Genomic DNA, 26,704 nt, shown 5'->3' with positions numbered 1-26,704 from the left:
AATTGATCCCCGAAACCAAGTTGGTCGGGGTAACCGCATAATAGCTCATATTTGTTAACAGTCTTTTTTGTCTGGATTATTCTGCAGGACACATCGTTGTTTATTTTTTAGTTAACTTTCAGTTTTTCATATACACAGCGTAAAAGGAAAAAAATAATATGTATCATTATTTTGTCCTCTAAATTTTTAGTTCTTAAGTATGACTAAATAAGATCACAAGCGACAACCATTTTAAACACTTTATAGCGAGTTTTTTTTTATTTAAAGTGACTCGCTCATGTTTTTGGACCAAAAATTAGTTTTCTCAGTAATGCATCAGAAACACTTATTTTATCATTATTTTACTCTATGATACAGATATTGCAGAAATAAGTACAGTTATAGCATTAAAAAGTATTTAGGTTTTAGTGAGGTTCGAACTGACACCGGTAAACTGAAGAAAAAGGTAGAAAACAACCAGCTAGTCCACACGGCCACTGATACTTAAACGAAATGGGTGGATATGTTGATCTGTTAAAGATACATTGATAACATCACATGATGATGTCAATCAACCAATCACATAACACCACAGCCGTAATTAATTTTCAGTTGCGTTACTAACCTGAGGCCAAAAAAAAAAATAGGTTCGTTTCCGGTCTCCTTCCCAAAAAAAAGAGGGTAGGTAGGTAGGCATTTTTTTTTTTTTTTTTTTTTTTTTTTGGGGGGGGGGGGGGGAAGTGATCTAGAATAGAAGGCGGCTGACTTTTATTCAAAAACAACCATATTAACTGCGTATGAGACAATTTTAAAAGGTACTAAAGCATAAAATGTAAATACAAGTCCATTCATTTATTAAGAACTGTATAATGTGTATTAATTATAATGTATAGATATACATTTTCTAGAATATAAATGCATGTATTGTTGAACATGTTTGTCTGTATGACAGATGTCGAAAAAGAGTGCCTCAGATTTGTCAATTTTTCATATTTACCAATTTCACATTTGTGCTATAATGCTATTCTTATATTTGATAGAATATTAAAATTCCAAACATTGTCAGAAGCTGTTTTTGTCACTTCAATGATCTCCGAAGTACACCTGACCCGTGTTCACAAAGCGTTTCCATTCTCAACTGAATTAAGAGTATGAAACTTAATTTCTTATTTAAATCTCAAAAATATGTTTAGTACTAAATTTAAGACACTAACTATTTGAAAGTGATACCGTAATTCACCTAAGAGTTCGGACACCTTAAATTAATTATTTTTTTCGCTGTCCGAAAACATAGAAAATTACCATTTTTACATTTTATTTACATGTTTGTTTAACCTGCCTTTTTTCTTCATGTTTGCATTTTACCACTTATTAATTTATCCGTAGTAATCCAGTGTTTTTTTTAGGCCTGATTTGGGGCCGAAATTCGGCCCCATTCCCCTCTCCAAAAAGTATATATTTTTCCCCTATTTCAGTAAAAAATTCCCCTCCCGACGATGTCAAAATCGTCCTCTAAAATAACTTTGCCGATCGTAATTACGGCACTTTTCAATACGGTAAACGCAGTTTGGCGCCGTATTTTACACGTAGTGATCATACGTGCTAGTCTCCCTTGATTGATCGGTATCGTTCAAGCGCTCGGAAAATTAATTATATTACGATTATACGAAAAAACAAGCGTCCCGTCAATCTTCAAAATCAAAATGTCGCACAACGCGAAATTTTACACCAAAAAGATTGACAAAAAGGCTGCTGCCGGCTCGAAGAAGATAGATGTTTTATTTAAACAATCTTGTATGTATATTGACAGTCTTATAAGAATATGTATGAGAGTGCCAAAAGAACTGTCAGCAGGGGACATTGACAACATAATCAACCTTTACAATATGAAACAAAGAGATATTGCTTTGTAGATTGCTTTCACTTTCACTTTGATCTTGTTATGTATATGCATATGATCAATTTATTAAAGAGGAAGGCAAAGCTTTAATGATTTTTGCATTTATACATTTTCCCCTTTTTTGCCCTTTTTCGACGCGATTTTCCCCTCCTGACGGGCCCTGGCCCCATTCCCCTAAAAGTGAAAAAAAACACTGTAATCAATGGTCATAAACTTATTTATTAAGCCTGTAGTGAAAATCCTTCATCAAGTTAATTAAAACACCATTTTATACATGCATTGAACTGAATAAACACATTCTATCGGCTTTAGATCAAAGAGTCACACTGTGTGACGTCACATAACTTACAGTTATACCCACGAGGATCTCGTGGAGAGCATGGACATTGCTATGCAGGATTAATATATAACTGTACGATTATTGACTGACGAACTCGACATGGGTGGCGGTGCCGCCATTTTAATAGACTGCTTATCAAATTACCGAATTCGAAATGAGACCAAAGAATTAACGGAAAGAAAGTACCGAAAAGTACTAAATATGCGCGCAGTTAACTTTTACACCAATAAAAAGTATAGGGTCGGCGCGGAAATAAGAGGGTCGGTCGGGCGACCGGAAACAGACCTATTTTTTTTTTTGGCCTGATTGAAAATTGTGGTCTTCAAAGACTATATTTGAGCAAATATCAACATTTGCTGAAGGTTCCAGCTTTTGGTATTTTGCTTTTTAACACTTCTTATGATTTGCCACACTTTATTTCATAATTAAATAAAAAGAAAAGTGTATTTTACAAAGTATGAATGTTGATACAGGAACCAACTTGATGATATGTACATTGAATAACTAAATAACAATGTTTCTCCAACAATAGTTTTGGGAACAAGCAAATAAATGCAGCAGTTTGAGGTCAAGGGATTTTCCAAAAAAAATAAGAAAGTGAAAGTAGGGGTATTTTTTCTACTTTAATGACTGTAGTCTTGTAATTTTGGACTTCTTGCAAGCACCATCTCCTAATGTGAATTTGATCTTTTTCACTTATGGCCTTTTGTTTTATTCATTCAAATACCATGCACCTTGGAATTATCTGGTGGAAAAAGTCATCTTAACATTTCTGAAAAATATGCATCCAAATAATAATGAAAAATGCAGAATGACAGGCTTCCAAGTATCTAGTCTAAAATAATAGACGTGTTATACGGGATTCTTCCAATCCCTAACGTCTAAACGGGAATGTGCAAAAAACGGGTGTTTTAAAAATATTGAAATTGTTTTAAGTGAAGTATTTTATGGTTGAAATTGATCATAAAGAGTTATATTCATATTTTACCATGTAAGTGAAATGTTATTTTGCACTAAACAAGCATTTAATGCATTAAAACTAGTTGTTTACCTTTCGAATAAAACGAAAGTTGACTGACACAGAAAACAATTATGCGAAGGGGAACAACTCGATACAATCGTAATAACTCGGCCTCCTCCGACAAAGCTTCGAGATAGACCTCGTTATACAATCGTAACAACTCGCCCATGGCCGAAATGTTCCGAGCGATTTAAAACTGTGCCCTGAAGCCTTGCAGGTGCCCTTCATGTATATATCGTTCTGTTTTGACAGAATGAAATGAAAAAAAGCCGTCAAACTCATAATTATAAGTTGGATATTTATTTTGTGTGTACGGAACTAATATAAAATAACATTATCTGGTAATATTTCTTGTTTTTATGATATTTTATAGACTCTATATGCTTTAACCCGGAATCCTGATCGGAACAACTACCCACTTTTGATACTAAACAATTTGTACGTGAAGGATTTGCCATATCAAAAATCTAAATAAATCCGCCAACGTACAATTATTTGGACTACCAAGTATCATGTCATTAATTTACAGATTACTGTTCCTGCTAACCATACCTGGCAAGTATTGTTTTTGAAACGTACAAAGTCCTTAATCTCAAATCATGCAATTGAAAATGATATTATAACTAAAAGTTTACTTTCCTAGTTCACGTGCACTCCTAGAAGTAGAACTAGAATTCAGAAAACGAAAATAAGTTTGACATAAATATTACACCCTTGAGAACATAATATTTCAAAGCACAGACATAACGAATTATGATTGCTGGTAAAATATTGAAAATGTGTTATGTTACCGTTCCCTTTTGTCAATTGCAGTAAATATTTATTGCAGAGATTTCAACAGACTTTCAACAATTTTGATAACATGGACGCCGCCATGTTTGATAATCATTTACATGAGGCACACAACTGTTATTACATTTTTGTAATATCAAAAGTTACCTACCCTTTCAGCTTGTTCTCTTCACAATAAATCGTGTGATGATAGCATCTATAAATGAAAGTAGTTGAATTGATCTGATAACCTTCAAATGGAAGTTATTTTAAACATTACATGAGCTGAAATTGCCAATTAAATTGATGTAAATAAAAAACGCTATGTACTGTAGTACTGTAAACGTTAATAAGTCATGATATTTTATTGCAAACTAAAAATTATCAGCATACAGTATTCCAAATATTTATGTATTTGTTTCATGTCTCTGGTACGCGGACAAAACAAATTTACGCCCCATTACACATCAATGGAGTCTGAGTGGGTCACAGTGCACGTTTTGCACGTGCTACTTATGCAACTATATAGTATATACCAAGTAGTTTTGAACACTAAAATATCACATGTATTCCCTGACAATGACTTACAGAACAAATTTTGGACAAAAATGTGTTTTTTTTTCACTCAATTGCGATGCCTAGACTAAGTAATGATATCGTGCTAGGATTTTTGCAATGCTAGAGTGTGGACGTACACAAGAGGCCGTCGCTAGACGTTTTAAATAATGTATCTCGTTCGGCAATATAACGCTTAGTACAGAGGGTAGATGTTGCAGGGAGTGTGTCAGACAGGCCGAGATCAGGTGCGCCACGTGTAAAGTCAGCACGTCAGGACAAATACATACATACACGTCATCTCCACGATCGGTTTGTTACAATGCGTTCAACGTCGAGCTTATTATGGGCAATAGAGGTATGAACATCAACCGCAACACAGCGAGAAATCGGCTTCTGGAGCGGGCATACGCTGCAGGGGACCGTGTCGCGGCAAGATTCTCACTGAGCGTCACCGTCAAGTTCGACGTCTGTGGGCGATCGATGGCGTATCATGATATTTAGTATTGGGTCACGATTTGATATAGTCAATGCTGATGGGAGACTGCGTATATACAGGCTGCGTCGCGTACAAAACGCACGGTGGTGTGGTGGTATGGGCGGCAATTTAGTATTCATTCCATTCTAATCTCTATTTCGTTCAAGGGATCTTGACTGCACGAAGATATATTGATTAAATCGTTGAACCAGTTGGCATGCCTATCATCGGGTACGTCAACGCCCAGGGTCTATATTTCCGGAAGACAACGCGCCTCCTTATACTTATACCTTATACTCCCCTCTGCTTCACCTGACTACAGCACAATAGAACACATGTGGGATGTTATAAGACGTCGTTGGCGTCAGCGTCTGCAGCAGCAACGCAATGTTCAGGAATTGACAATTGCCCCTCCGGGAAGAGTGGGACCGCTTTCCAATGAACCTTGTGCGTTGTGTGGGTCTATGAGGCGTAGGCATAATGCAGTTGTTGCCAATCGTGGAGGTTACACTCGATATTGACATTAAGTGGAGATTATCATGATTAACATTAAATTTTACCTATCAGCATTATGATCAATTCGTGACTTTCTGCATAATTTGATCACCATAGGAGTATTGTTTGATATACATGTATGTTTGATATATGATTTACGTTTATTAAGTTGTTTGTGTTGGTAATTAAATACAGCGCTAATATGATCTGTGTAGCGATTTTTAATTACACCAGTTTAAATAATGATTCGAGAATCGAGGCCGAGGCTGATCAGGATGCAAACTAGTTGAAGGCTGCAAGTGAAGTTACATAAACCTGGGATTACGATTAGACCCGGCATTAAAATGCAAGGAGAATAAGAAAAATGATATTAAATTATATTTTTATCAGTAGTAAGTAGTAAGAAGTGAACACAACATTAAACGTGTCCCATTTTGTTGAGATAATACTAAGTAAGAGTCTTCTTATGTATTTAGCCACAAAATAATTATATGGGCCGGGAATTCTGCAAAAAATAGTGTATCAAATTCCTGGTTCGATTCCCGGTCTAGTGGCGCATATGCTTGGGTTGTTATCATCTAGCTGGACAAGTGGGTTTAATTTCCTCCAGATAATCTGGTTTCCGCCAAAAGACAAGACGATACGCTCGCGTTATGTCACGCCAACAAGAGTGATAAATAAAATGTTGTTATAACTTTCTTAACAATCATTGTTAAAAAGTTTTAACTAAACTATTGGTAAGGATGTCTAAATAATACAACTGCCCAAATCCAACCGGTTGGGGAGAACAAAGCATTTGTTGATTTAAACCTTACATAGTTTTACTTCATTATACTATTTTAAGATATAAGATAATATAAAATAAGATAAACTTTGTTTCCAATCATGGGTCATGTAATATGACATGTTAATCACAGTTTACATAATGCAGAAAATAAATTGAAACAATAAGGCAACATATATTTAGTAAATGTAAATAAGGCTTCATTTTTATATGAACACATTCAAGTGTAATACATTTAATGTCAAGAGTAATAAATATAATGTAATGAAGATGATCTGAGATTTGATAGATGGCAGGTCGGAATTAATATTAAGATCAATACACATAATTTAAGTGTGTATACTTTACACGGATTGGGCGTGGTCACTTATAGTTCTAAGGCTTAAACTAAGCCTTTAATAGATAAGTGTGTCCATGAATACATTAGTCAATAAATAGTAATAACCACTGACCCATCATATCTCTAAAAAATATTTCAATGTTGGTATACCAGTATAAACTCGAATGTACCCCAAACGGGAGTCCCACATATTTCCCATATTGGCTTTCTCATATGGGTCTCACTCGAATACATGTCGTACTTCCCATATGAATCCAATACATTAAAAGCCATATGTATTAAACCGTTTTGTGTGCCATGTTTTCTTCTTTTTGTGGGGTGGGCTGATTTGCTGGTTTTGTTATTGAGATACTATGAATGTGAAATGGGATTCCAATTGGGAAGGTACCGAAAACTGTTGACCGTCTACTTTGAAACGAGTTTTACCAATTTTGTCTCATTATCATTTCCGGTGTGATTGGTTCCACAAAATATCGCGCTTATCTTATGTTTTGTACTGCATGTGCGGAACCAATATGCACAATGGCAGCTTTCATGAAATAGAAATGTCAAATCACTGAAAAAGTGAAAATGTTTAAAAACACAGGCCTTTTCAAAGATGTCCCATGTCCATACTTCTTGTTTGGTCTCTGTGAAAGACCGTACTGCCATTTTAGACATTCTAAACATGAAGAAGCAAAAGGTATTCTTGATGTCAATCTTCGAATTTGGTCCATTTTTTATTTAGTTTTTTTTTGGTAATTGTTGCATGGTTGTTGACAAGATTGTGCAATACTTATTTATAAATTTTGTAGATTCTAGTCATATGGAGTTTGCATTTCAGAGAGAGTGGACGTGAAATACTCATCACTGACACAAATGTAATACTTCTGAACTGGCTATGTAATTTAAAAAAAATATATATATATTCAAACTAGTCTTACTAGACCAGGTTTCTAGGGGTACATGGATTGTATGCTCTTTTTGAACGATGAGATGCTCCGAGCTTTGATCATGCAGATTCTTTCCAATATACAATGTCAGTGTCTGAATGTAATCTGTGTTACAAGACTGGATCTTACTTGGAGAAAGATGGGAGAAAGAAGACTTATCCCTGAATAAATACAATGTCAGTGTCTGAATGTAATCTGTGTTACAAAACTGGATCTTACTTGGAGAAAGATGGGAGAAAGAAGACTTATCCCTGAATAACGCAATACTTTTATGAAGTTTTCTTCAGCTAAATAATAAATTGTACCCCAGAATAGAAGTATATTATTTGTATAAAAAATGACTGCAAATAACCAGTTAGACTATACCCATACACAATTGTTTTAATATTTTGTTTCAATAACAGTTACAAACTTATATACATTGTAATGAAATAACATAATTATGAATTATGCCATGTTTTGTTCTTCTACTGATAATGTAAAAGAGTTTCTCTAGTAATACCAAGTTTTTAAAATTGAATTGATACATGTAAGATTTAATTTTACAGCACGTATTGAAGTTGAGAAGCTATCCAATCTTTACAAAGAAGCAGATGAGAATGAAACAGCTCCACAACCTGCATCATCCCTGCAGAGAACTCTCATAGATATTGAAAACAGCATAAAAAATGAGAAGAAAATTATTGAAAACCATGACAAACCAGAGCCTACAGAACCAACTAAAGTAGTTGCAAAATTGAAAAACAACAAGCCAACTGGAACTCCAGAATATAATCCAACACCTCTTACAGAGCTGAAGGAAAAACAAAGTAAAGGAGAGCTTAAGTCAGGTCGATCAAAATATGATCTAGCTTTGCTTGATGAGCCTGAAACTGACAGTGAGTATGACCCAGCCTGTAATTATTCAACAAAATTCTCTTCTGTATCCTATTCTCATAATTCTGTGACCCACCAAGAGTCAGACAGATTGCCGGAATATGCACAATCTCTAGGAGCAGGAATTAAACGCAAGTCTGAAACAGATGAGAATGATGACAGTCAGCTTGCCAAGATACCAAAATTTATGTCAGTTAGTTATACACCAGCTTTGAATGAATCAACTGAACTTTCTGAGGAAGAACCTATAGGTCAGCCTGAGGATTGGTTTTCTGATGAACAAAGTGATAAGGATAGTTTGATTGGAGTTCAGCATAATTCAGCAGATGATAAAGTCAGTAACCCTGCAACATCAAATAAAATAGATACAAAAAAAACAGACAAAGAGAATGCACAAAATATTTTGCCAATTGAGTTTAATAAAGATGGATCTGTAAAATATTTGTCTGACATTACGTCAGAAAAGTCAGCTTCAGATAATAAAAAACCGAAGCCAAAATCTCAACAAAAAGAGAAAAAGGTAGTGCATAATGAGTCAGTGACTGATGATAATGAAACTGAAATCCCAGATAAGGGTGGTGGTAATATTTTTAATCTGTTCAAAGCAGAGTTTGATAGTGCTCTTGAGACCTGTGCTGATGACGAAACTACTGACATAGGTATTGAAGACAAAAAACACAAAGTTAAACATAAATCTGGAAGTGATAAAACAAAAGCCATTGAAAAATCAGAATCCAGTAAGAAAGTGACAGAAAAGCATAATGTGAAACCAAGATCTGATAAAGTTTCAGAGTTGTCTAATGACAGGAAAAGAAATCACAGTTCTGATAAGAACAAAAGTTCAGTGAAAAATGGTGTTCATAAACCTGACTTATCACCTCTGAAGCATAAACATTCATCATCTGGAACTGAAAGACACAAACATTTACAAAACATGGAAGATACTTCTGACAAACCATCTCATGAACATGCTAATCATAAACAAACAAAACATAAACATAGTTTATCTAGTACCCCTGGTAGCAAGCATCGTTCCTCCAGTGGTGACAAAGTAAGTTCTTCACAAGAAAAACTCTCCAGCTCAGGGGTTAAACATTCATCATCAAGCCAAAAACATGGACCCACATATAAACACAGACATAGTTCATCAGATCATCATAAGCCACTCTCAAGTAATGATAAACATAGTTCATCCAATAGTGTGAAGACACATTCAAGCTCAGATAAACATAATTCTAGTAGGTCCAACAGCGAAAAAGCTCATTCAAACAAAGATAAAAACACTTCTGTATCTAGTCAGCAGAAAAATCGTTCTGTCAGTGCTAAACACACTTCATCTAGTCTTCCAAAGCAAAGTCATAAAATTTCATCATCGTCTGAAAAATCCTCAAAACTAAAACTGAGCAAAACTGAACGCCATAGAAGTGGCGAAAAATCTCCAAGAGCAGGTACAAGTAGTAATAAAATACACAAGGACAGAGATGGGTCCAGAGCTCATAGCAGCAGCAGCAACAAGAGTTCAGGCTCCAAATCCACCCCTGACAGGGTACGTCAACATTCATCCTCATCCAAGAAGAAAAACATCTTAAACTTGGATGTGGATTTGTTTGGTGACGTAAATAATCATGGAGGGGCTGCAGGCGAGCTCTCAGACTACGATTCTGACCTGGAGAAATACTTCACAGACGAAGATCCCTTTGACGAGTGTCTGAGAATTTTTAACGAAGAGCCAAGGAAATCACACACTGCTGGAGCTTCAGATAGAAAGGTAAGATCCTAAGTGTTCAACTTGTTGATGTGTCTGATTAAAAACAATTTGTAACAGTACTGTTGGTAGCGACATAGACTGCCATTTGTTTTATTTAAAAAGGTGAAGAAGTGTCTTTATTTGAAGCAAAATGTTGCCTTCCAACATAGCATTTATGACGTAATTTATCACATCATGACATGGTTATTGGTATACACACAACGTAAATAGTATAGTAATATAGATGAGGAAAATACAAAAGTCACAAACATTAATGAAAATTCTTCTGTGTAGTTTATATGTTGCTTATTGAAATAAACTGACCATCTTTTTTTATTGCAGAAGCTGAAGCGCCCTGCACCTGAGGACCCTGAACCTCCACCAGTCGGTGGCAAGAAACGCATTGCTCTCAAAGAAAGTGACCCTGTATGTATTGTTTATGTGGTAATTAACATGACACTGGTTGGCATTCAACCATTTGATTGACCAATGAAGCCTTATTTTATATGGAGAGGCTAAAAACTAATTGATAAATTTACCAGCATGTATTATATATAGATACTTTAATAAGTAAAATGATTATAAAAATCCTACTATTTTTCACATGGATGTCCCTGGGTCAATACTGTTTCAATTAAAAACAAAGACAAAAAAATCAAAATTCATCATGTGGCAGTATCAGTGAGGGATAATAAAGCACATTTTATGTTTACCGTAGATATATATGGTTAATTATATTATCATTATCTATATAAATATTATAATTATTAAAGAAATAAAAATTCACCACCTCTGGTTGAAATTGGCACCAATGCTGCTTCTTCCAATGTACATTGTATGAAATGCAACCTTCAATTATCACACTGCAGGAAGCCAGGAAAAAGAAGATTGACAATCGCCCCCAGCCTAAGCCATCACCCGCCCAGGTCATGTTGAATCGGTCAGTGATTTTTCTTAGATTGCTCAACCACCTGTGCCTTTAAGTGGGAGAAAATATTTGGATTTTGGGAAGATGCAAGATCATGCAAAATACACGTAATTGTTAAAAATACAAGAACATATAATTTTGGCATTTTAAATACCTTTATAGTAATTACTTTGTGAATGCTGTTTTTGTGTAAATTTTAGTTGAATTTTCAATTTAAATGGATGTCGTATGCAATATTTTGGTAGACTTTGCAGGATGAAATGCATCAAACACCAAGCTGTACCATTGCTAGTTGTTGATAAAAGTTTGTTTTATAAGTGGTGTTGGGAAAATATAATTTGTTATTAAAATGAATGATCATTTATTATTTTGGGAGACACTTTTTAAAAGGGATAAATTTTATGTCAGGGTTCGATCCCAACACAGGAAACTTTCTCATTGCCTCTAAGTACTGGTTTATATCCAGGAAATGGATTTGAGCATAATTCTATAAGCTATTAGCTTTCGTAAAAGTTGAGCAAAAAGAAATAAGTATAAACTGACTTACAAGGTTTTAAAGCCACCAAAAATTCCCTGCAGGTACCGTCAGATGCAGGAAAAAGTTTTACGTGAGGAGGAGCAACATAAGGAGAAGGTCAAGGTCAAAGTGAAGCAAATCCAGCAGAAGAACAGGGAGAAGGCGGTCAATGTAAGTGAGGGAAGTGGTGGAATTGAAGCCATGAAGTTGCCTTCAGTACAATATAATCATGTTAGGGATTGAAGAGTTAAGACTCCTGAATTATAGTTACAACTAACACAGAATATTCCAAGTGCTTTACTAATAAAAAGAGCATGGTTTGAACTCATATGGGTTGCTATCGAAGCACATAAAAAAAAGTTCTTGATTCACCTGTATAGCACTGTATTTTGCTTCCATATTATAATAAGTTTTGCACTTACAGTCGACTGCACCTCCAAAGCCATCCCTGGCAAGTGCCTCAGCAACTTTCACCACATACATGGCTAACAAGAATAAAAAGACATCGGCAACAACTGTCGGCAAGGGGGTGAAGAGGACTGCTCATGCTCCAACCATAGTAAGAGTTACCAAAAAATTATATAGCAAATAAAAATGAAACTATTTTTAAAACAAAATATTACTTTTACAATGAAGTTAGAACAACTTTATGGTGAGTAGATCAGTGTCCTCTTGTTTGTTTAAACCTAAAATAAAGTGCTTATGGTAATTTTGCTATATAAGCATTTTTTGAAGTTTAAATTATGCAGCTAAGCTCATTGTGCAGTTGAATCTAATAATAATGACAACAGCTTACACTGGTGAAAAAATACTGAATGCATAAATAATTAATTTGATGCTAGCTTTTAATGAATCATCTGCAACTTCTTTTAAGCCAATTGCGAAGCTGAAGCGTCCTACAGTTGAGGTCAATACTAGCTCAAAGGTTGCCACAAATGTCAGACAACGCTACCTCAACATGTTCATCGACGAATTCCTCAAAACATGTGCAAATGAGGAGGAAGCTTATAATAAGGTATTGCTGCAACCATAAAAGTCGATAAGGATAAACGCCTTGAAAAAAACCCTGTTTTTCAACCTGCTTACTGTATATATGTGTAGGACTGGGTCTGCCATTAAGAATTTGAAAATGGTAGATGGAATTTCCTTGCCATCAATTTTAAAAGTTTTTTTTCTGAATTGTGGAAGTTTTTATATATTCCCACACTTCAGAGCCTTTCCTCTTGTTTCAAACTTTTGTGTTCAAAACTAAATCATTAGCAACTATAAGTTCATAAAATCATTAATTTATATTAAATTATTTCATTTTACTTGATGACTGATTAATAATTTGACCATAAAAGTTATGTTGACACCAGGTTTTGATATTTTAAATTTCCAAGCCTGGAGATATTAAGTTTTTGTACTTCCAAGGATGCTTTTTTCAACTTTTATTTAACTTTACGGTATTAGATACTTTCAAACTTTGATGTCGCAAGTCCCATTCCTCCGTTTCATATAACTCTTAGTAAGTAGAGATTTGCCCATTTTTTTAACTGAAAAAATCAATAGACATGAGTTGTTGTTCATACAATTTCTGTAAACTTTAATTATCTCTGTATTAATCTTCAAGGGAAAGGCAGAGGAGCAGGCTGTATTCAAACGCTGCTCAAACAAGAACGTGTACCTGAACATTGCCGTGAACACAATCAAGCGTCTCCGGACAGCAGTGTTAGAGGGGTCAGGAAAGAAGACTGGTCACGTGACCCAGGTGAAGATGTCACATGCCTCAATGCTGGATGGGTCAGGCCCGGGAGCCTCTAAAGCTACCTACACTGTGAACCGTTCAGGAGGTGGAGTCAAGATCAGGGAGGAGGATTTTGAGGGTATGGCAGTTTAAAGTTATTTTTCATTTTTGCTACAATTTTTTTAGGTGGTTGTAGTTTTTCACCTAATACTCAAAATGAACACATACTGTTGCAGGGGTTGAGCTGTACCGTCGCCTCAAACCGTACATCTTGACGGAGGAACAACTGAGGGAGAACAACTTTCCCCGGCCCGACCCCGAGAAGGGAGGGTCTGCTGTGTTTTACGGGGAGCAGCAATACACGCAGAAAGCTGCATTAAAAGGTAGGATAGTTTGTGTTATTTTGAATTAGTTTGAAGGTAAATTTTGGAAGGTTGGTCAGCTTCTTCCTTCAGGGAGGAGACATACGCTCAGAAAACCACATTGATATATGGCTTTATTGTAAGATTGTCTATTTTGTAATTATTATTTGGTTTTGACCTTGACCTCAACCAATTTTGACATAAATTCATGGAGTATAAAGTTCACGATTAATCCTGAAATCAAGATTGATAACCTTGGCCTCAAAAATCAGGATTGAGGTTTTCCATTTTGGGATTCTGTTTAGTTTTAAAAGTGCATTAAAAGTAGTAAAAAGTACTTCGATTTGGATATAAATAGCTTTTAAAAACCTTTTGAACAGGGCCTTAAAAACCCTTACCTTGGCTTTGGGCATGAATCCCTCTTAATCAAACTAAGATTTCATGATTTGGATTTTTGGTCTGTTATTAAACCTGCAAACTTTGTACTCATGCTACCAGTGACAATACAGACTTGTGTAGCAAGGCCATTAATACTGGCTACAATAAATGACAAGATATACATGTTAACTTATGAGAAAGATGTGCAAAACTCTTAACCTTGGCATTCAAGATATTCACATACCATAACAGTACATGACGTGTTACTAGTGGCAAAATGTACATGTGAAGCAAGGCCCATCACTGTGGCTTTATTAATTCTTCATAATTGAAGGAGCTATAAATAGGCTTGTTAATCTCTTGTTTATGTTTTGAATTATTGGCGCTTCGTAGAAAAGTTTGAAAGAATTGTCATAGCCTTGGTGTTTTTGTTGTTTAGGCATATTTCTAAGACTGTCAAAATATTTAAATGAGACTTTGGGCACAATAATAAAGAAAACAGGTTCACAGGGACAAAACGCACATGTATAGCAATGCCGATTACTTGGACTTAAAAAATTGAAGAATCATTCCCCCTTTTGAACTTAAAAAAAGTAGAGCGCTGGCATTCACCCTATTGCACTCTTGTTTTAGGGAAGTTTTCAAATCTGAGGTTTAATTTTTAAGTCAAATCCTTTTGTACAATGCATTGATGTGTTTACACCACAGGTTATGAGAAGTTGTGTGTGCGGTGTGGGAAGGTGTTCGAGGTCTACCCTAATGGTAAATACCCCGTGAAACAGGAGTGTGTCTACCACTGGGGGAAGGCTTGGAAGAAGAAAAGTAGGTGGACATGTTGGAACTTGATTAGTGATCTCATGGTTACCAGGAACCATAGTACAGAAGCAGCTTTAGATTATCATTTTCGTATCTGAAGTAGTAGTTTTTGAAATGTTGTATTTTTTTAAACTAAACAAGTGTCTAAGATTGTTTTATCATTTTAAAAAAGATTGGTTTCTTGTTTTAAATGCATAGCCCCTATCTCATTAAAATCAGATCCCCAATACACGCTTAACGACGTTACATACATAACGTAATGAAATGAAGTGAACGTCACGATATGATTTTAATGAGATTGGCATAGCCCTTTTTTATAGTAAAAAAAAAAATAGTTGTGGAAATTGTAAAATTTAAAAAAAAGGTGAAATTTCAACATAAGGTGCTTCTGTAATATTGCTCCAGAGTGCTTCAGACAAAATTTTGTTGTATTATCCCAGAATAAAAATATATGGACTATATTTATAAGTGGTTGTAGTAAATAAACAATGCAGTTTCAAGTCAGAATTACCGTAGGCTTTCCTTGAAGCACATGTCAGGATTAAATGAAAATGCAAGGTAGAGTTTGGAATTGGACAAAATATTACAAATTGTTATCTGTGATCAAAACCAGCTGACCAATAATTCTCATCCTAGTGTACTCTGCCTTTTGGCTTCATTGTTTTATAACCCTGGACTACTTATGCATTAAATTTTCCTCACTAGTCTGTTTTGCTATTTTTTCATCATCTAGCATTCAAAAAGGAAATTATTTACAAATTCTGATGAATTCAAAAGAAAACCAAAGTTAAATGAACTTTCTGTTTCAAAAGATTTATTTTGAATATTTCAATAGTTAACAAAATCACTATTGTTAGTTGCTGATTTTGACATTTTTGATTGCTTTTTGATTATTAACAACTGTCGGAACTAGTACTAGGTGAGTGTAAGTTGACCTGACCTTGTTTCTGTATTATTTCGAGGGATGTTAACATACTTTTTGTTGTAATTTTCCAGTTGCTGGTGCAATAGATACACGGTACACCTGTTGTCAAGGAGATCTGGCCTCAGAGGGCTGTCAGGTTGCTAAGGTAGAGGTTTCTTTTGATTGCTGGCGTTAAAGGGTTCTGATTGTGTTAGTTCCAAGAAAGACAAATAAAAGTAATGAACGTAAGGCAATGTTGAATGATGATTGATGATACAAGTGAAAGTGTAAAATGTACTTAACCTTCTCTCCTATTTGCATTCAATACTTTGTTAATGACTCGAAAACTCATTCTTTTTTGAAGCAGACACCAAAACAACTACATGGAATAACAATGGTTATTAGCTCATAATCAATATATACATGTCTTGTTTTCTGTGTGCTGCGATTGTTTTAGCCTTAGCTAATATTTGTGAGCATCAAAAAAAAAAATCCAGTAGGAACACAAATCATTTATGATATTAAAATGAAACTAGGTAGACATTTTGCAAGAGACTATATGCTATACAGGACCCATAACTCTGGTTTTAATATGGAGTTATGCCCCTTGTTCAAGTGTTAAACAACAGATGAGTGTTTGGGTTAGCTCAGCAGGGCTCTTGTATTATTGTACATGATGTATATCGTATATTGAGCTTATATTTATTAATCTGTTTAAGCTGCATGTTCATGAAAGCAACAAAAAGACCGAAACCATGTCAGGGTTCATGAAGACAATTCCGGCGTCACCGGCTATTGACGGGGATTACGGAGTGTATGCCCTCGATTGTGAAATGGTAATAGTCTGATGTCATGGATGTAATATATAAAGATGAAGCAGACCTTGCATTTTCTTTTGAAACATTATCTCTTTTGACTGCACTTTAATCTGTCTAAGGTTACATGCATGCAGCTGCTGTCAGAGGGAGGAAAATTCTCCTATAAAGGAGTCGCTGACTGTTTTGATGTAGGCAACATCATTACTTTTTTTTAATTGAGATAAATTACATATTTATGGCTAACGATTAGGGTAAGAATATTGTAGATCCGAGTATCAAATAAATAAATTTTTGAAAAGGGAAGTTCACTTATTTTCATAATACAGCATTTTCTGTTACATTTGTGAATTGTTATTAAAAAAATTGTGCTTAAAGGGGTTTTAGGCACAAAAAAATGACCAGAAAATGTGAACAGTTAGGTGATTACCATCTAGTTTGGAAAATAGGAGTATAAATTTGAATTCCAACACAAATGTCTCTCCCTCGTTTAAGGTGTACACAACAATGGGCATTGAGCTTGCACGTGTCACGGTGGTGGGCCCCGACCAGGAGCCTGCGTACGAGTCTCTCGTGCTTCCTGATAACCGCATTGTGGACTTGAACACCAGGTATGAAGAGATTGTTATTTTATCATCCTATCATGTTCCATTACTAATATTTAAACCAGAAGTGGTAAACAGGAATATGAAAGAGTTCTTATTAATTGCTAAAATAATGAATTATTAAGATACGAATAGATAAATGGTTTCGGTAGAGGGTACAAGAAATGTTTTACAGACATTGTCTGATAATAAAAGATGTTTTTGAAGGCTAGGAGTTGTCATCAGGAGCTTTATTCTCCTCTTGTTGTTGACTGCCAATAAATAATTAAATTATTTTAAGTAAAACTAGTTGCTTATAACAACTATGACAATATTCATAATTGTATGTGATTGAAGTCCCATGGCTTTGACTTAAAATGTTTGATGTAAACCCCTTTATCAAATACGAAAAATGACCAAGTGGTGTTTCACACTTCCAGTGCTCGAATCATTTTAAACAAGAGCTCCCTGGAGCAAACACCAAGCTTGTCTTTTATTTAACAAGTGAAAAAAGGGCATTCCTCATCAATTATTTACGCCAGAATTTGGGGCCTTTTCTTTCTCTGAAAGAGATCAGTGAACATGCTATGGAGGATGTGAATAAGGGATGTCCAGGTTGTCTTGCTCTCCCTATTTTCGGACCAAACCATTCTTATCGGTGATTTGTATTACTGGTATATATTTAATCCCCTGGGTCATGCCCATTTTCGATCACAGGTTTAGTGGGATCAGTGAAGATGATATGGAGGATGTGACTACTACAATAAGGGATGTCCAGGCTGTCCTGCTGTCCCTATTCTCGGACCAAACCATTCTCATGGGACACAGTCTGGAATCTGACCTTATGGCACTCAAGGTAGAATGTGTTACCATCGTTTAATATCAATGTTTATCTGATCATTGACATTTTTTACTTGAGATTTTGAAATATGGCAATGTAATAGATAAGAAATTATTTCAAAGTAGACACATTTAAAAATTTTAGTTTTTGAAGGGAAATCTGACAATTTGACATTTTTGTGCGGTTTGTCAATTACATAAGTAATTTTTCATTTCATTTACTATATAACTATTTACTATATATATTGCGTGAGTTAGGTATTTCTTTCTTGTAATTGATATTAGAATTCATATAAAATATCTGTTTAGGACATAAAGCTATAAAAGTTAATAACGAAAAGTATGTTTGGTGTATTTCAGATGATCCACAATACAGTGGTTGACACCTCTGTCGTATTTCCTCATCGCATGGGCCGACCGTTCAAACGAGCCCTGAGAAACCTCATGGTAGAATACCTCAAGAAAATCATCCAGGATGATGGTGAGAAGGGATATTTACTATGCTATCAAATTGTTAGAAATATTGAAATTTGACAGGAAACCAAAATGTAAGAATTAAGGAAATCAACTATAGAATCAAATTGTAAAAAATACGGAAATTGACTACGGCAATCGTTGGATATATGGAAATGGATATATGGAAATTTATTACAGTATCAAATTGTTAGATTTACGGAAATTTACTATAGAATCTAGTTGTTAGATAGATAGAAATTTACCTTGGAGGAATAAAATTTAACTAGAAATTGGAAATTTAAAATGGAATGCAATTGTTAAAAAATACAGAAATTTGCTATGGAAACAAAGTGGTGGAGTTACTCATCGAAATTGTAACTTGTCTTTTTTATGTAAGGAAAAGTCAAGGTATTGTTATTGCTTCGAAGTTGGTGACAGCGTTATTTAGCTAATTAAATAAACTTTTGTATTGAAATAATTATGATATTAATGTTACACTTAGTAAACATGTTCATCAAGATAATGCTCTGCCAATTGTATAAATCTTGGATAAAATGTACAATTAAAATATTTGATTTGGTTGATAAACTGTTTTTGACAAATATTGACCAATCAATAAACAATTGGGCTAACGTTGACTCAGCCAGAAAGTTGACCATTTTTATACTATCTCACATCCTTGTAAAATATGTGTCTATTTGTGGCTGAAAATAACTGAAAACAATTCAGTAATGTTGATAGCTGCTTGCATTACTCATTCTCAGTTTAAATTAAGAATTTAGAAGATATTTAAGTGTTACCTATTATTCTTTCATTCTATAGTTGGTGGTCACGACAGTTTGGAAGATGCTAACGCCTGTCTTCAACTAATGCAGTATAAGCTGAAGGACGATGAGCGGAAAGAAGCGCGGCGACTCTCATCTTGATAGGAAAATAATAAAAAGGGGAAGCAAATCTTATTTGAAATGGGAGAAAAAAGGGGAGAAGACTCATATTGATAGGGGAAATCTAAAGGGGAAGTAATTATTACTTTATGATGAGAAGAGAAAGGGATAAGTCATCTTGATAGGGAAAAAATGAAGAGGGGAAGCAACTCTTGCTTTATGATAGGAGAAAAATTAGAGAAGACTAATCTCCTCAGGAATAGCTAAAGAGGGGAAGCAACTCTAAGTTTACAATAAGAGGAAGGTAGCGCTGGCTATTTTCATTTTAAAATTTGGTTTCCATGCGTTTTTGATATGGACTGGAGTGGACTGTAGGTTGGAAAAAAACTGATTCTAGCGCACACACTTCATAGATTTTAATACGTGTTAATCTGTCTAGTAGTGGAAATGAAATAATTCAATAATTGAATCATTATTTTTTATTTGATTTGATTTAAAGGTTGTATGTTGTCATAGACAGGCTATGAATCGGAATGTGTGTTTATGTACAGTGAACCTGGGGCTATATTTAATAACCAACTTAGATCAAGCTTATGTTAATGAATATCTTGAGTGTTCTGATTGTACTGTAAAAAATAATTGGCCGATAGACTGAATGGAATCACTGAGGCATATCTGAGCATAAGGATAAGACTAATGTTGATACGGCCCCTGGTGTGGTATTATGAAGATATGCGTGATTGTGCTGGTGCCAAGATTCTGATCTTGAACAATAAATTCAAACTTGCTTTAAAGAAAACAGCAGGGGTATTGTGCAAGCCTTGGTTCTATAACTACAGGTGCCGTAGGTATGCAAAAAATAGTCAACTTGGACATATCTAAACATTATTTTAAGATATTCACTTTAAACTAAGTACACATATTGCCAAAGACAATATGCAAACATTAGTAAGGCCCATAGCTGTGGCTTAAAAATGTTTTTTATAAATGTTTAGTTTTACCATTTTTCAACTGAAAAAACAAAAAAACAACAGGCAATTGTCTACATTGGTGGTTCTCATGTAATATTTATTATCAGAAATTTTGAAAATTCTGTTGTGATTTATCTGCCAGTATTATTTTCAGAGTTGTTGCATTTGTCAAAACTGTTAATAAAGAAATACTATACCACCTGGTAGGTGTAATTATTCGGGTACAAGTGCTTGATAGATTACAAGGATACCACAACACATGTGACAGTTTTGATGAAATTATTTATATATGTATATATACATGTAACTAATTTGTATGTTCATAAGATATATTTATATGATGTTCAGTTCATTCATATCGATATCTTTGTATTGACGGAATAAAATGTCACATTTTGTCTGATTATTTGTGTTGATGTCCTATATATGTTTCATAAACATGTATGTTTATTTTTGTCAATAAATTTACGCATTGAATTATCCTCAATGAAAATGTAACAGAAGCCCACATCAACAGTTTTGATAAAAACTTACTTAAAATGAGATTGTTCTCTTTTTGGAAACTATGTATTGTTTGTTTTGTTTTGATACGTAATCATTAAGTTATTAAAAGTACAAACATTGTATTCACTTTTTGTCCTTTTTAGCTCACCTGAGCACAAAGTGCTAAAGGTGAGCTATTGTGATCAGTCTATGTCTGGCGTCTGTCGTCCGTCATCCGTCGTTCGGCGTCAACAATTAGTTATAATCATCTTCTTCTCCTAAACCGCTTGGACAATTTTGCTGAAACTTCATAGGAGTGATCCTTGGTTGGTGCTTTTTCAAAATTGTTCAAAGAAATGAAAACCATGCAGAACTCTTGGTTGCCATGGCAACCTAAATGAAAAATTACAAAACTTTTTTTTGCAAATTCTATGAAGCCTAGTGCTTAAATATTTGGTGTGTAACATTGTCGATTGGTTATCTACCATGTTTATTCAAATTATGCCCCTGGAGAAAAATTGGCCTCATCCTGTGGGTTACAAGTTCATTATAAATAGACTTTGTTAAAATCTGATAGTTCTGTAAAGTTTACTCTTGAAGCAAGGGCAGCAAGTCTTGCTATATGGTCTCCCTTTTTGTTGGAGATTCCACTACTTTCTATTTTTAGTAACAATATTTTAAATTTCATTATGTCTTCAACATAGTCACTTCTGAGGTAATTATTGTTCTTTTTTTAAGGTTCATAGATCAAATTATTATGCATTTTATTCTTTAGAAGAAATTTCATTTTTACTTAATAATAAATTTAATAATCAGACTTTTCCATTGAACTTCATGTAGATTATTGTTCATGCAGATGCTACAATCTTATCTTCTGTGTGTTGATAGTGTTATTCACTTTTAACGAATATGAAGATTGTATTTATTATTAACATTAGAAGGAATGTGATTTTGTCCTAGATGGGCAAATGTGATAATATTATTAGAAGGTGTTGAATGTGATCTGAAGTTTGATTTTTAGAGCTTAAGGCAGTTTATTCATTTTATTGGATGGTGCACTGTTTGTTGTTTGCGTATCTATACTAAAAGTTCATTCAGTGTGCAAGCAATTTAACATAGTTTTGTCAGTGTGCAGACAATTGAACAAAGTCTTGTCACTGTGCAGGCAATTGAACAAAGTCCTGTCATTGTGCAGGGAACTGAAAAAGTCCTGTCAGTGTGCAGGTATCTGTACCAAGTGCTGTCAGTGTGCAGTAAATTATCAAGTCCTGTCAGTGTGGTGCACAGGCAACTGAACAAAGTCCTGTCAGTGTGCAGGTGAGAATCAAATTCTGTCAGTGTGCAGTCAATCACCAAGTCCTGTCAGCGTGCAGGAAACTGTGACAAGTCCTGTCAGTGTGCAGGCAACCGTGACAAGTCCTGTCAGTGATTATCCAGGCAACATGTTTGACCAGTATGTTTTTATGCCCACAGCATATTAAAATCACAATTTCCGTCCGTCCTTCCGTCCGTCAGTCCTTCCTTCCGTCCGTCCGTCCGTCCGTCCGTGTGTCTGGCTCAATAACTTGTGTCCGTGCTGTAACTTTCTCTTGTATGGACATATTTTAAAATAACTTGCCATGTGTTTGACATACCAAGACGATGTGTCGCATGCAAGACATGTGTCCCTCCCTCTAAGGTCAAGGTCACACCTAGGTGTTTATTCACAATGGAATGCTGCATATAAGGACATAGAGTATAAGTTGTCGTGTCCGGGCTGTTACTTTCTCTTGTATTGACATAATTTAAAATGACTTGCCACATATGTTTGACATATCAAGACGACGTGTTGTGTGCAAGACCCGTGTCCATACCTCTAAGGTCAAGGTCACACTAAGTGTTATTCACAATGGAATGCTGCAAATATAAGGACAAAGAGTATAGGTTGTCATGTCCGGGCTATAACTTTCTCTTGTATGGACATATTTTAAAATGACTTGCCACATGTCCTGCACTTTGGTGCAAATATAGCTTAAATTGTGCAAAAAAATGGGAAAAGCATGAAATTTGGCAGAGATGATCTGTATACTATAAGGTATTTGAAAAGTATGAGACCCCGGACAAAAATAACCCGCTTGACCTCTATGCAGGACATTGAATGAAGTGACCACTTGTTCAGATTTGTTTTCTCAAGTACTCAACTGTTTTAGTCATAATCGTGTAAAGGTTTCATTTAAACTTATTTTCTAATGTAGTTTAGTGTAGTCAGAACTTGAATACTTTGTTCTGCATGATCTTCTAAGTTATTTGACCATTTCAAGTGGTCAGTCTTATTTTAATTGGTTAGAAATATGTAAAACAAGAGGGATATTTTACTATAAAATACAAAACTTTTTACTAGTTTTACTATACAATACAAACCTTTTTCTTATTCATTTTTTTCATTGGATCTTCAATTTTTCACATTGTAAGGTAACTTTGGTGCTGAAAGGTAATTTATAAGGTCACTTTGATGCTAATAGATAAACAATTTGTATTGAGTTACGTTCCTACGTTACAATTGTTTCCATTAATTTGATGAATGTTAACTAAGGACCAGCCCCTCGTTTCTTCGTTATCCAGCATATCTTCCAACAATTAAAAATGTATTATATTACTATCTGATTTTTATATTCCATGTATGTATGTTATTTCTATTCTTAAGTTTATTGTAGTAAGAAAATAATCATATATCATAAGGCATGTTTATAAAAGAAGAATTAATATGTTTAGTACAATTCTAATCATTAATCATTTATGTGTAAACATTAGTGCTTATAAGATAAAAGGGTTTATGAATTATAGTTAAAATATTATTTAATAATAAGTTTGCTCATGGCTATTTTTCTGGGGGGGGGGGGGGGGGGGGGTGCGGAAAAAAAGTCAATGCACTTACCATTGCAGAAGGAGGAAATGTTCTGCAAACCTGATACACTAAAATGTTTAAAAAATGTTTTAAAATTAACAGTATAAACTGGCAGTATTGTATATTATTATGTCAGGAAATTACAGTGAACCATTGCAAAGTTCAGCCACAGCTAGAAACTTTAAAAGTACACTTCAGCAGAGTTACAAATCATTGGAAGATCACCTTAAAAAGAATTGCCAAGTCAATGAATGTTACCTTCCAAATCAGTTACAGTCCTTGGAATCTTTAGCGGGGATTGCAAAATAGCTTTATGAAAATAAGGCAAAATGACATAAACACTGAAGAAATAAGTATTGCAAATTTCAAAGGACTGAAAAGCGGTCAGTATCTACTGCCAATATATGTGATGAAGCTAATACAACCCCTGCCAAGCATACCCGTAAAAATATAGAAAGTGCTTCAAATCTTAACAAAGGAAAAATACAGGGCAATTGCACAGTGTTTCAACTTTTGAAGGGGAGAGCAAGGTGAGACAAAATGCTCTTGATTTTGTTGGTAAAGCTAAGTACTTGGGAATTAGTACCTCAAGACGATGTTTATCACTTGAAATGCTATAGAAGTCTATTCCACAAGGCTCGGGATGAAAACGCCAATGATGTGAAATATATGTCTGACAAACTCAAACAGGTTCATAGTACTGCACTCGCTGAGTTAGTATCATAATAGAAGATACTCGGGAATTTTGAATTAGTTCAAGTTTTCATACTCTCAGAGCTTAAACAGTTGTAAAAGAAACGTCTTCAGCAGATGGGTGTTGGCACATATATTCATGTCTCTAGACTTAAGGACTGAATAGTATCAGTTTTTCCTGAATTAGAGGCGTACACTCAAGGATGTGATGTATTAATTGCCTACCACAAAGGCATTGAAGCTGTTCTAAAGCAGGCTGTCGTCAGCTTAGACTAGTATAGTAATGCTGTTATACTCGCCAAAGCTGCTCACATTGTGAGGGAAGATGTATTTGACAAGAAGTCTGAATGTTTTGTTGGATCCTTTGAAAATGCTTGTCAGGATAAGTCAGTACCACAGTCTTTGTCGTCATTAGTGAGCATGATTCTAAAAGGTCCAAATTGCAACAGATAATATGATGGAAACCCAAGCTACATATACATTATCTCAACTTGTCAAGTTTAACACAATACAACGTCAGAATCAGAATCAGTTCCAATGCTCCGTTTCATTAAAAAAATAGAGAATTTCCTCTTCCAATGTATGTAGGATTACATGCTGAAACTAGAAATAGGGGCCTTGTGGATAATGAAGCAACATGGGGCGTCAATTTTCTATAACAGAGTACTTGAGCTATCCACTGTACTAGGGAGCAATGCCATAAAGGTGTATGAAAGCCAAAATGTTGTGTGTCCTCAAAAGCATTGAACAAGATAGATCACAACCCTAGCTCTACATCATCACAAGGCTCATACCATGGCAATAGCATCTCATTGTTTCAACAGCATCATACATTATCAGATGGAATTCACCAACGTGTTCCAACCATTGAGGGGGAATTCAATTCTAGTACTGTCCAACAGTTACCCGTGTCATACCGATGTGTGAATCCAGTAGGCTATACAAATACAGAACCGGTCAAACCTTGTCCTGGAGTACCACTGATGGTTTAAACAGAGATAATTCCAGAAGCCAAAGAATCACAGTTTAAGTAAGAATAAATACTAAACGTACATTCCGTTTAGCCAGTTATGATAGCAGTCATATTATAGCAATATAGAACACTTACTTATTTATAAAATGAACATATACAACATACCTGTTGACTAGCATAAAAAACTATTAGAAATATTTCTTTTGTTTTAAATCGTCTGCTCCAGTTTTTGAATATTTTGCACTTAATTTATTTTAGGCGGTTGGAAATGTTCGTATCTGCCTTATAACTGAAGAAATGTAAAATTTGCAGATGTCATAGTCAGCGTATCATGCCAACCTTGACCAGCATGCAAGGAATGCGACAGTTCCAGGCACTATTGCCACTTTTGAGGAACAGGCCAAGTCACCAGCCATGAACAAGCATGCAATGAATGTTGTTTCGGCCAGCATACAACAACTCAATCCCAGTCAAACACCTGTCATCGCATGTGACCAGCCCTTCTTTGCAAAAATTAAACTAGTTAAGTGGAGTTGGCCTCAAACACATGGGGAAGACAGGTACTTACAGGTTGGTAACATATAGAAATAGCAGCATTAAGGACCCTTGGTGACTGGTTGGACAACAGTGGTTTGACACATGCCATTGAAAAAGTCGATGTTGCATCGTCAGATACTGCTGAATCGTTATTGTTTAACATACCAAGACGACAGGTCACGTGCAAGACCCGTGTCCTTACCTCTAAGTTGAAGGTCACACTTAGTGTTTATTCACCATGGAATGCTGCATATAAGTACATGGGGTATAGGCTGTCGTGTCTGGGCTGTATCTTTCTCTTGTATGGACAGATTTTAAAATGACTAGCCACATGTATTCGACATACCAAGACGACATGTCGTGAAGGTGAAAGATACACTAAGTGTTTATTCACAATGGAATGCTGAATATGAGGACATTAGAGTGTAGGCTGTCAAGTATGGGTGGTATTTCAGAAGCCATATGTATTTGACACGAAAAGGCAAGATCAACTTTTCATGTACTTGTTCATAGGTCAATGTCACATTCGGGGGCATTCATCACATACTGTGACAGCTCTTGTTCAATATTCTTTGAGAAACAAGCTATATTGATAACAAAGGTTAAACTCTTTTACTCAGGTGAGCGATTTAGGGCCATCATGGCCCTCTTGTTTGTGGGAACTGTAGCCAGCAGTATTACCAGGTATTTTTAACGTGTACCAGATTAAATACAAACATTGTATAAACTTATGTC

The 26,704-nt window shown here is 35.1% G+C and overlaps 2 protein-coding genes across 4 annotated transcripts in view; one reads left to right on the top strand and one right to left on the bottom strand.

Moving 5' to 3' along the window:
* The window catches only part of LOC128213819 (terminal uridylyltransferase 4-like), a 39,455-nt gene extending 35,320 nt beyond the window's left edge, over positions 1–4,135 (bottom strand). For 2 of the 3 annotated variants that reach the window (XR_008257808.1, XM_052919876.1), the window contains exon 1: positions 4,032–4,118. The gene's annotated coding sequence lies outside the window, so the exon portion shown is untranslated. Of the gene's footprint in view, positions 1–4,031 lie in introns of all 3 variants that reach the window. The other variant, XM_052919877.1, reaches the window with a different exon arrangement.
* A 3,000-nt stretch (positions 4,136–7,135) lies between these two features.
* LOC128214600 (RNA exonuclease 1 homolog) lies at positions 7,136–21,023 on the top strand. The gene is made up of 16 exons (XM_052921162.1): positions 7,136–7,345; positions 8,144–10,239; positions 10,561–10,644; positions 11,088–11,158; positions 11,726–11,834; positions 12,088–12,222; positions 12,538–12,678; positions 13,276–13,528; positions 13,626–13,772; positions 14,838–14,951; positions 15,942–16,015; positions 16,569–16,685; positions 17,160–17,275; positions 17,966–18,104; positions 18,449–18,569; positions 19,367–21,023. The coding sequence occupies exons 1-16, from the start codon at positions 7,234–7,236 to the stop codon at positions 19,468–19,470; spliced, it is 3,933 nt and encodes a 1,310-aa protein (XP_052777122.1). The 5' UTR covers positions 7,136–7,233; the 3' UTR covers positions 19,471–21,023.
* Positions 21,024–26,704: the final 5,681 nt, after the last annotated feature.

This window comes from Mya arenaria, chromosome 13 (genome assembly GCF_026914265.1).
Source record: "Mya arenaria isolate MELC-2E11 chromosome 13, ASM2691426v1".
Taxonomy (NCBI): Eukaryota; Metazoa; Mollusca; class Bivalvia; order Myida; family Myidae; genus Mya; species Mya arenaria.
The sequence above is the reverse complement of the archived record's forward strand: the minus strand, read 5'-3'. Positions and strand labels throughout refer to the sequence as shown.

Bases quoted from the DNA above. Each gene is read 5' to 3' on its own strand.
- LOC128214600 (XM_052921162.1), top strand. From the start codon at position 7,234: ATGTTTAAAAACACAGGCCTTTTCAAAGATGTCCCATGTCCATACTTC. The intron at 10,240-10,560 runs GTAAGATCCTAA...TTTTTATTGCAG, and splicing joins CTGGAGCTTCAGATAGAAAG to AAGCTGAAGCGCCCTGCACC. The intron at 11,835-12,087 runs GTAAGTGAGGGA...TTGCACTTACAG, and splicing joins ACAGGGAGAAGGCGGTCAAT to TCGACTGCACCTCCAAAGCC.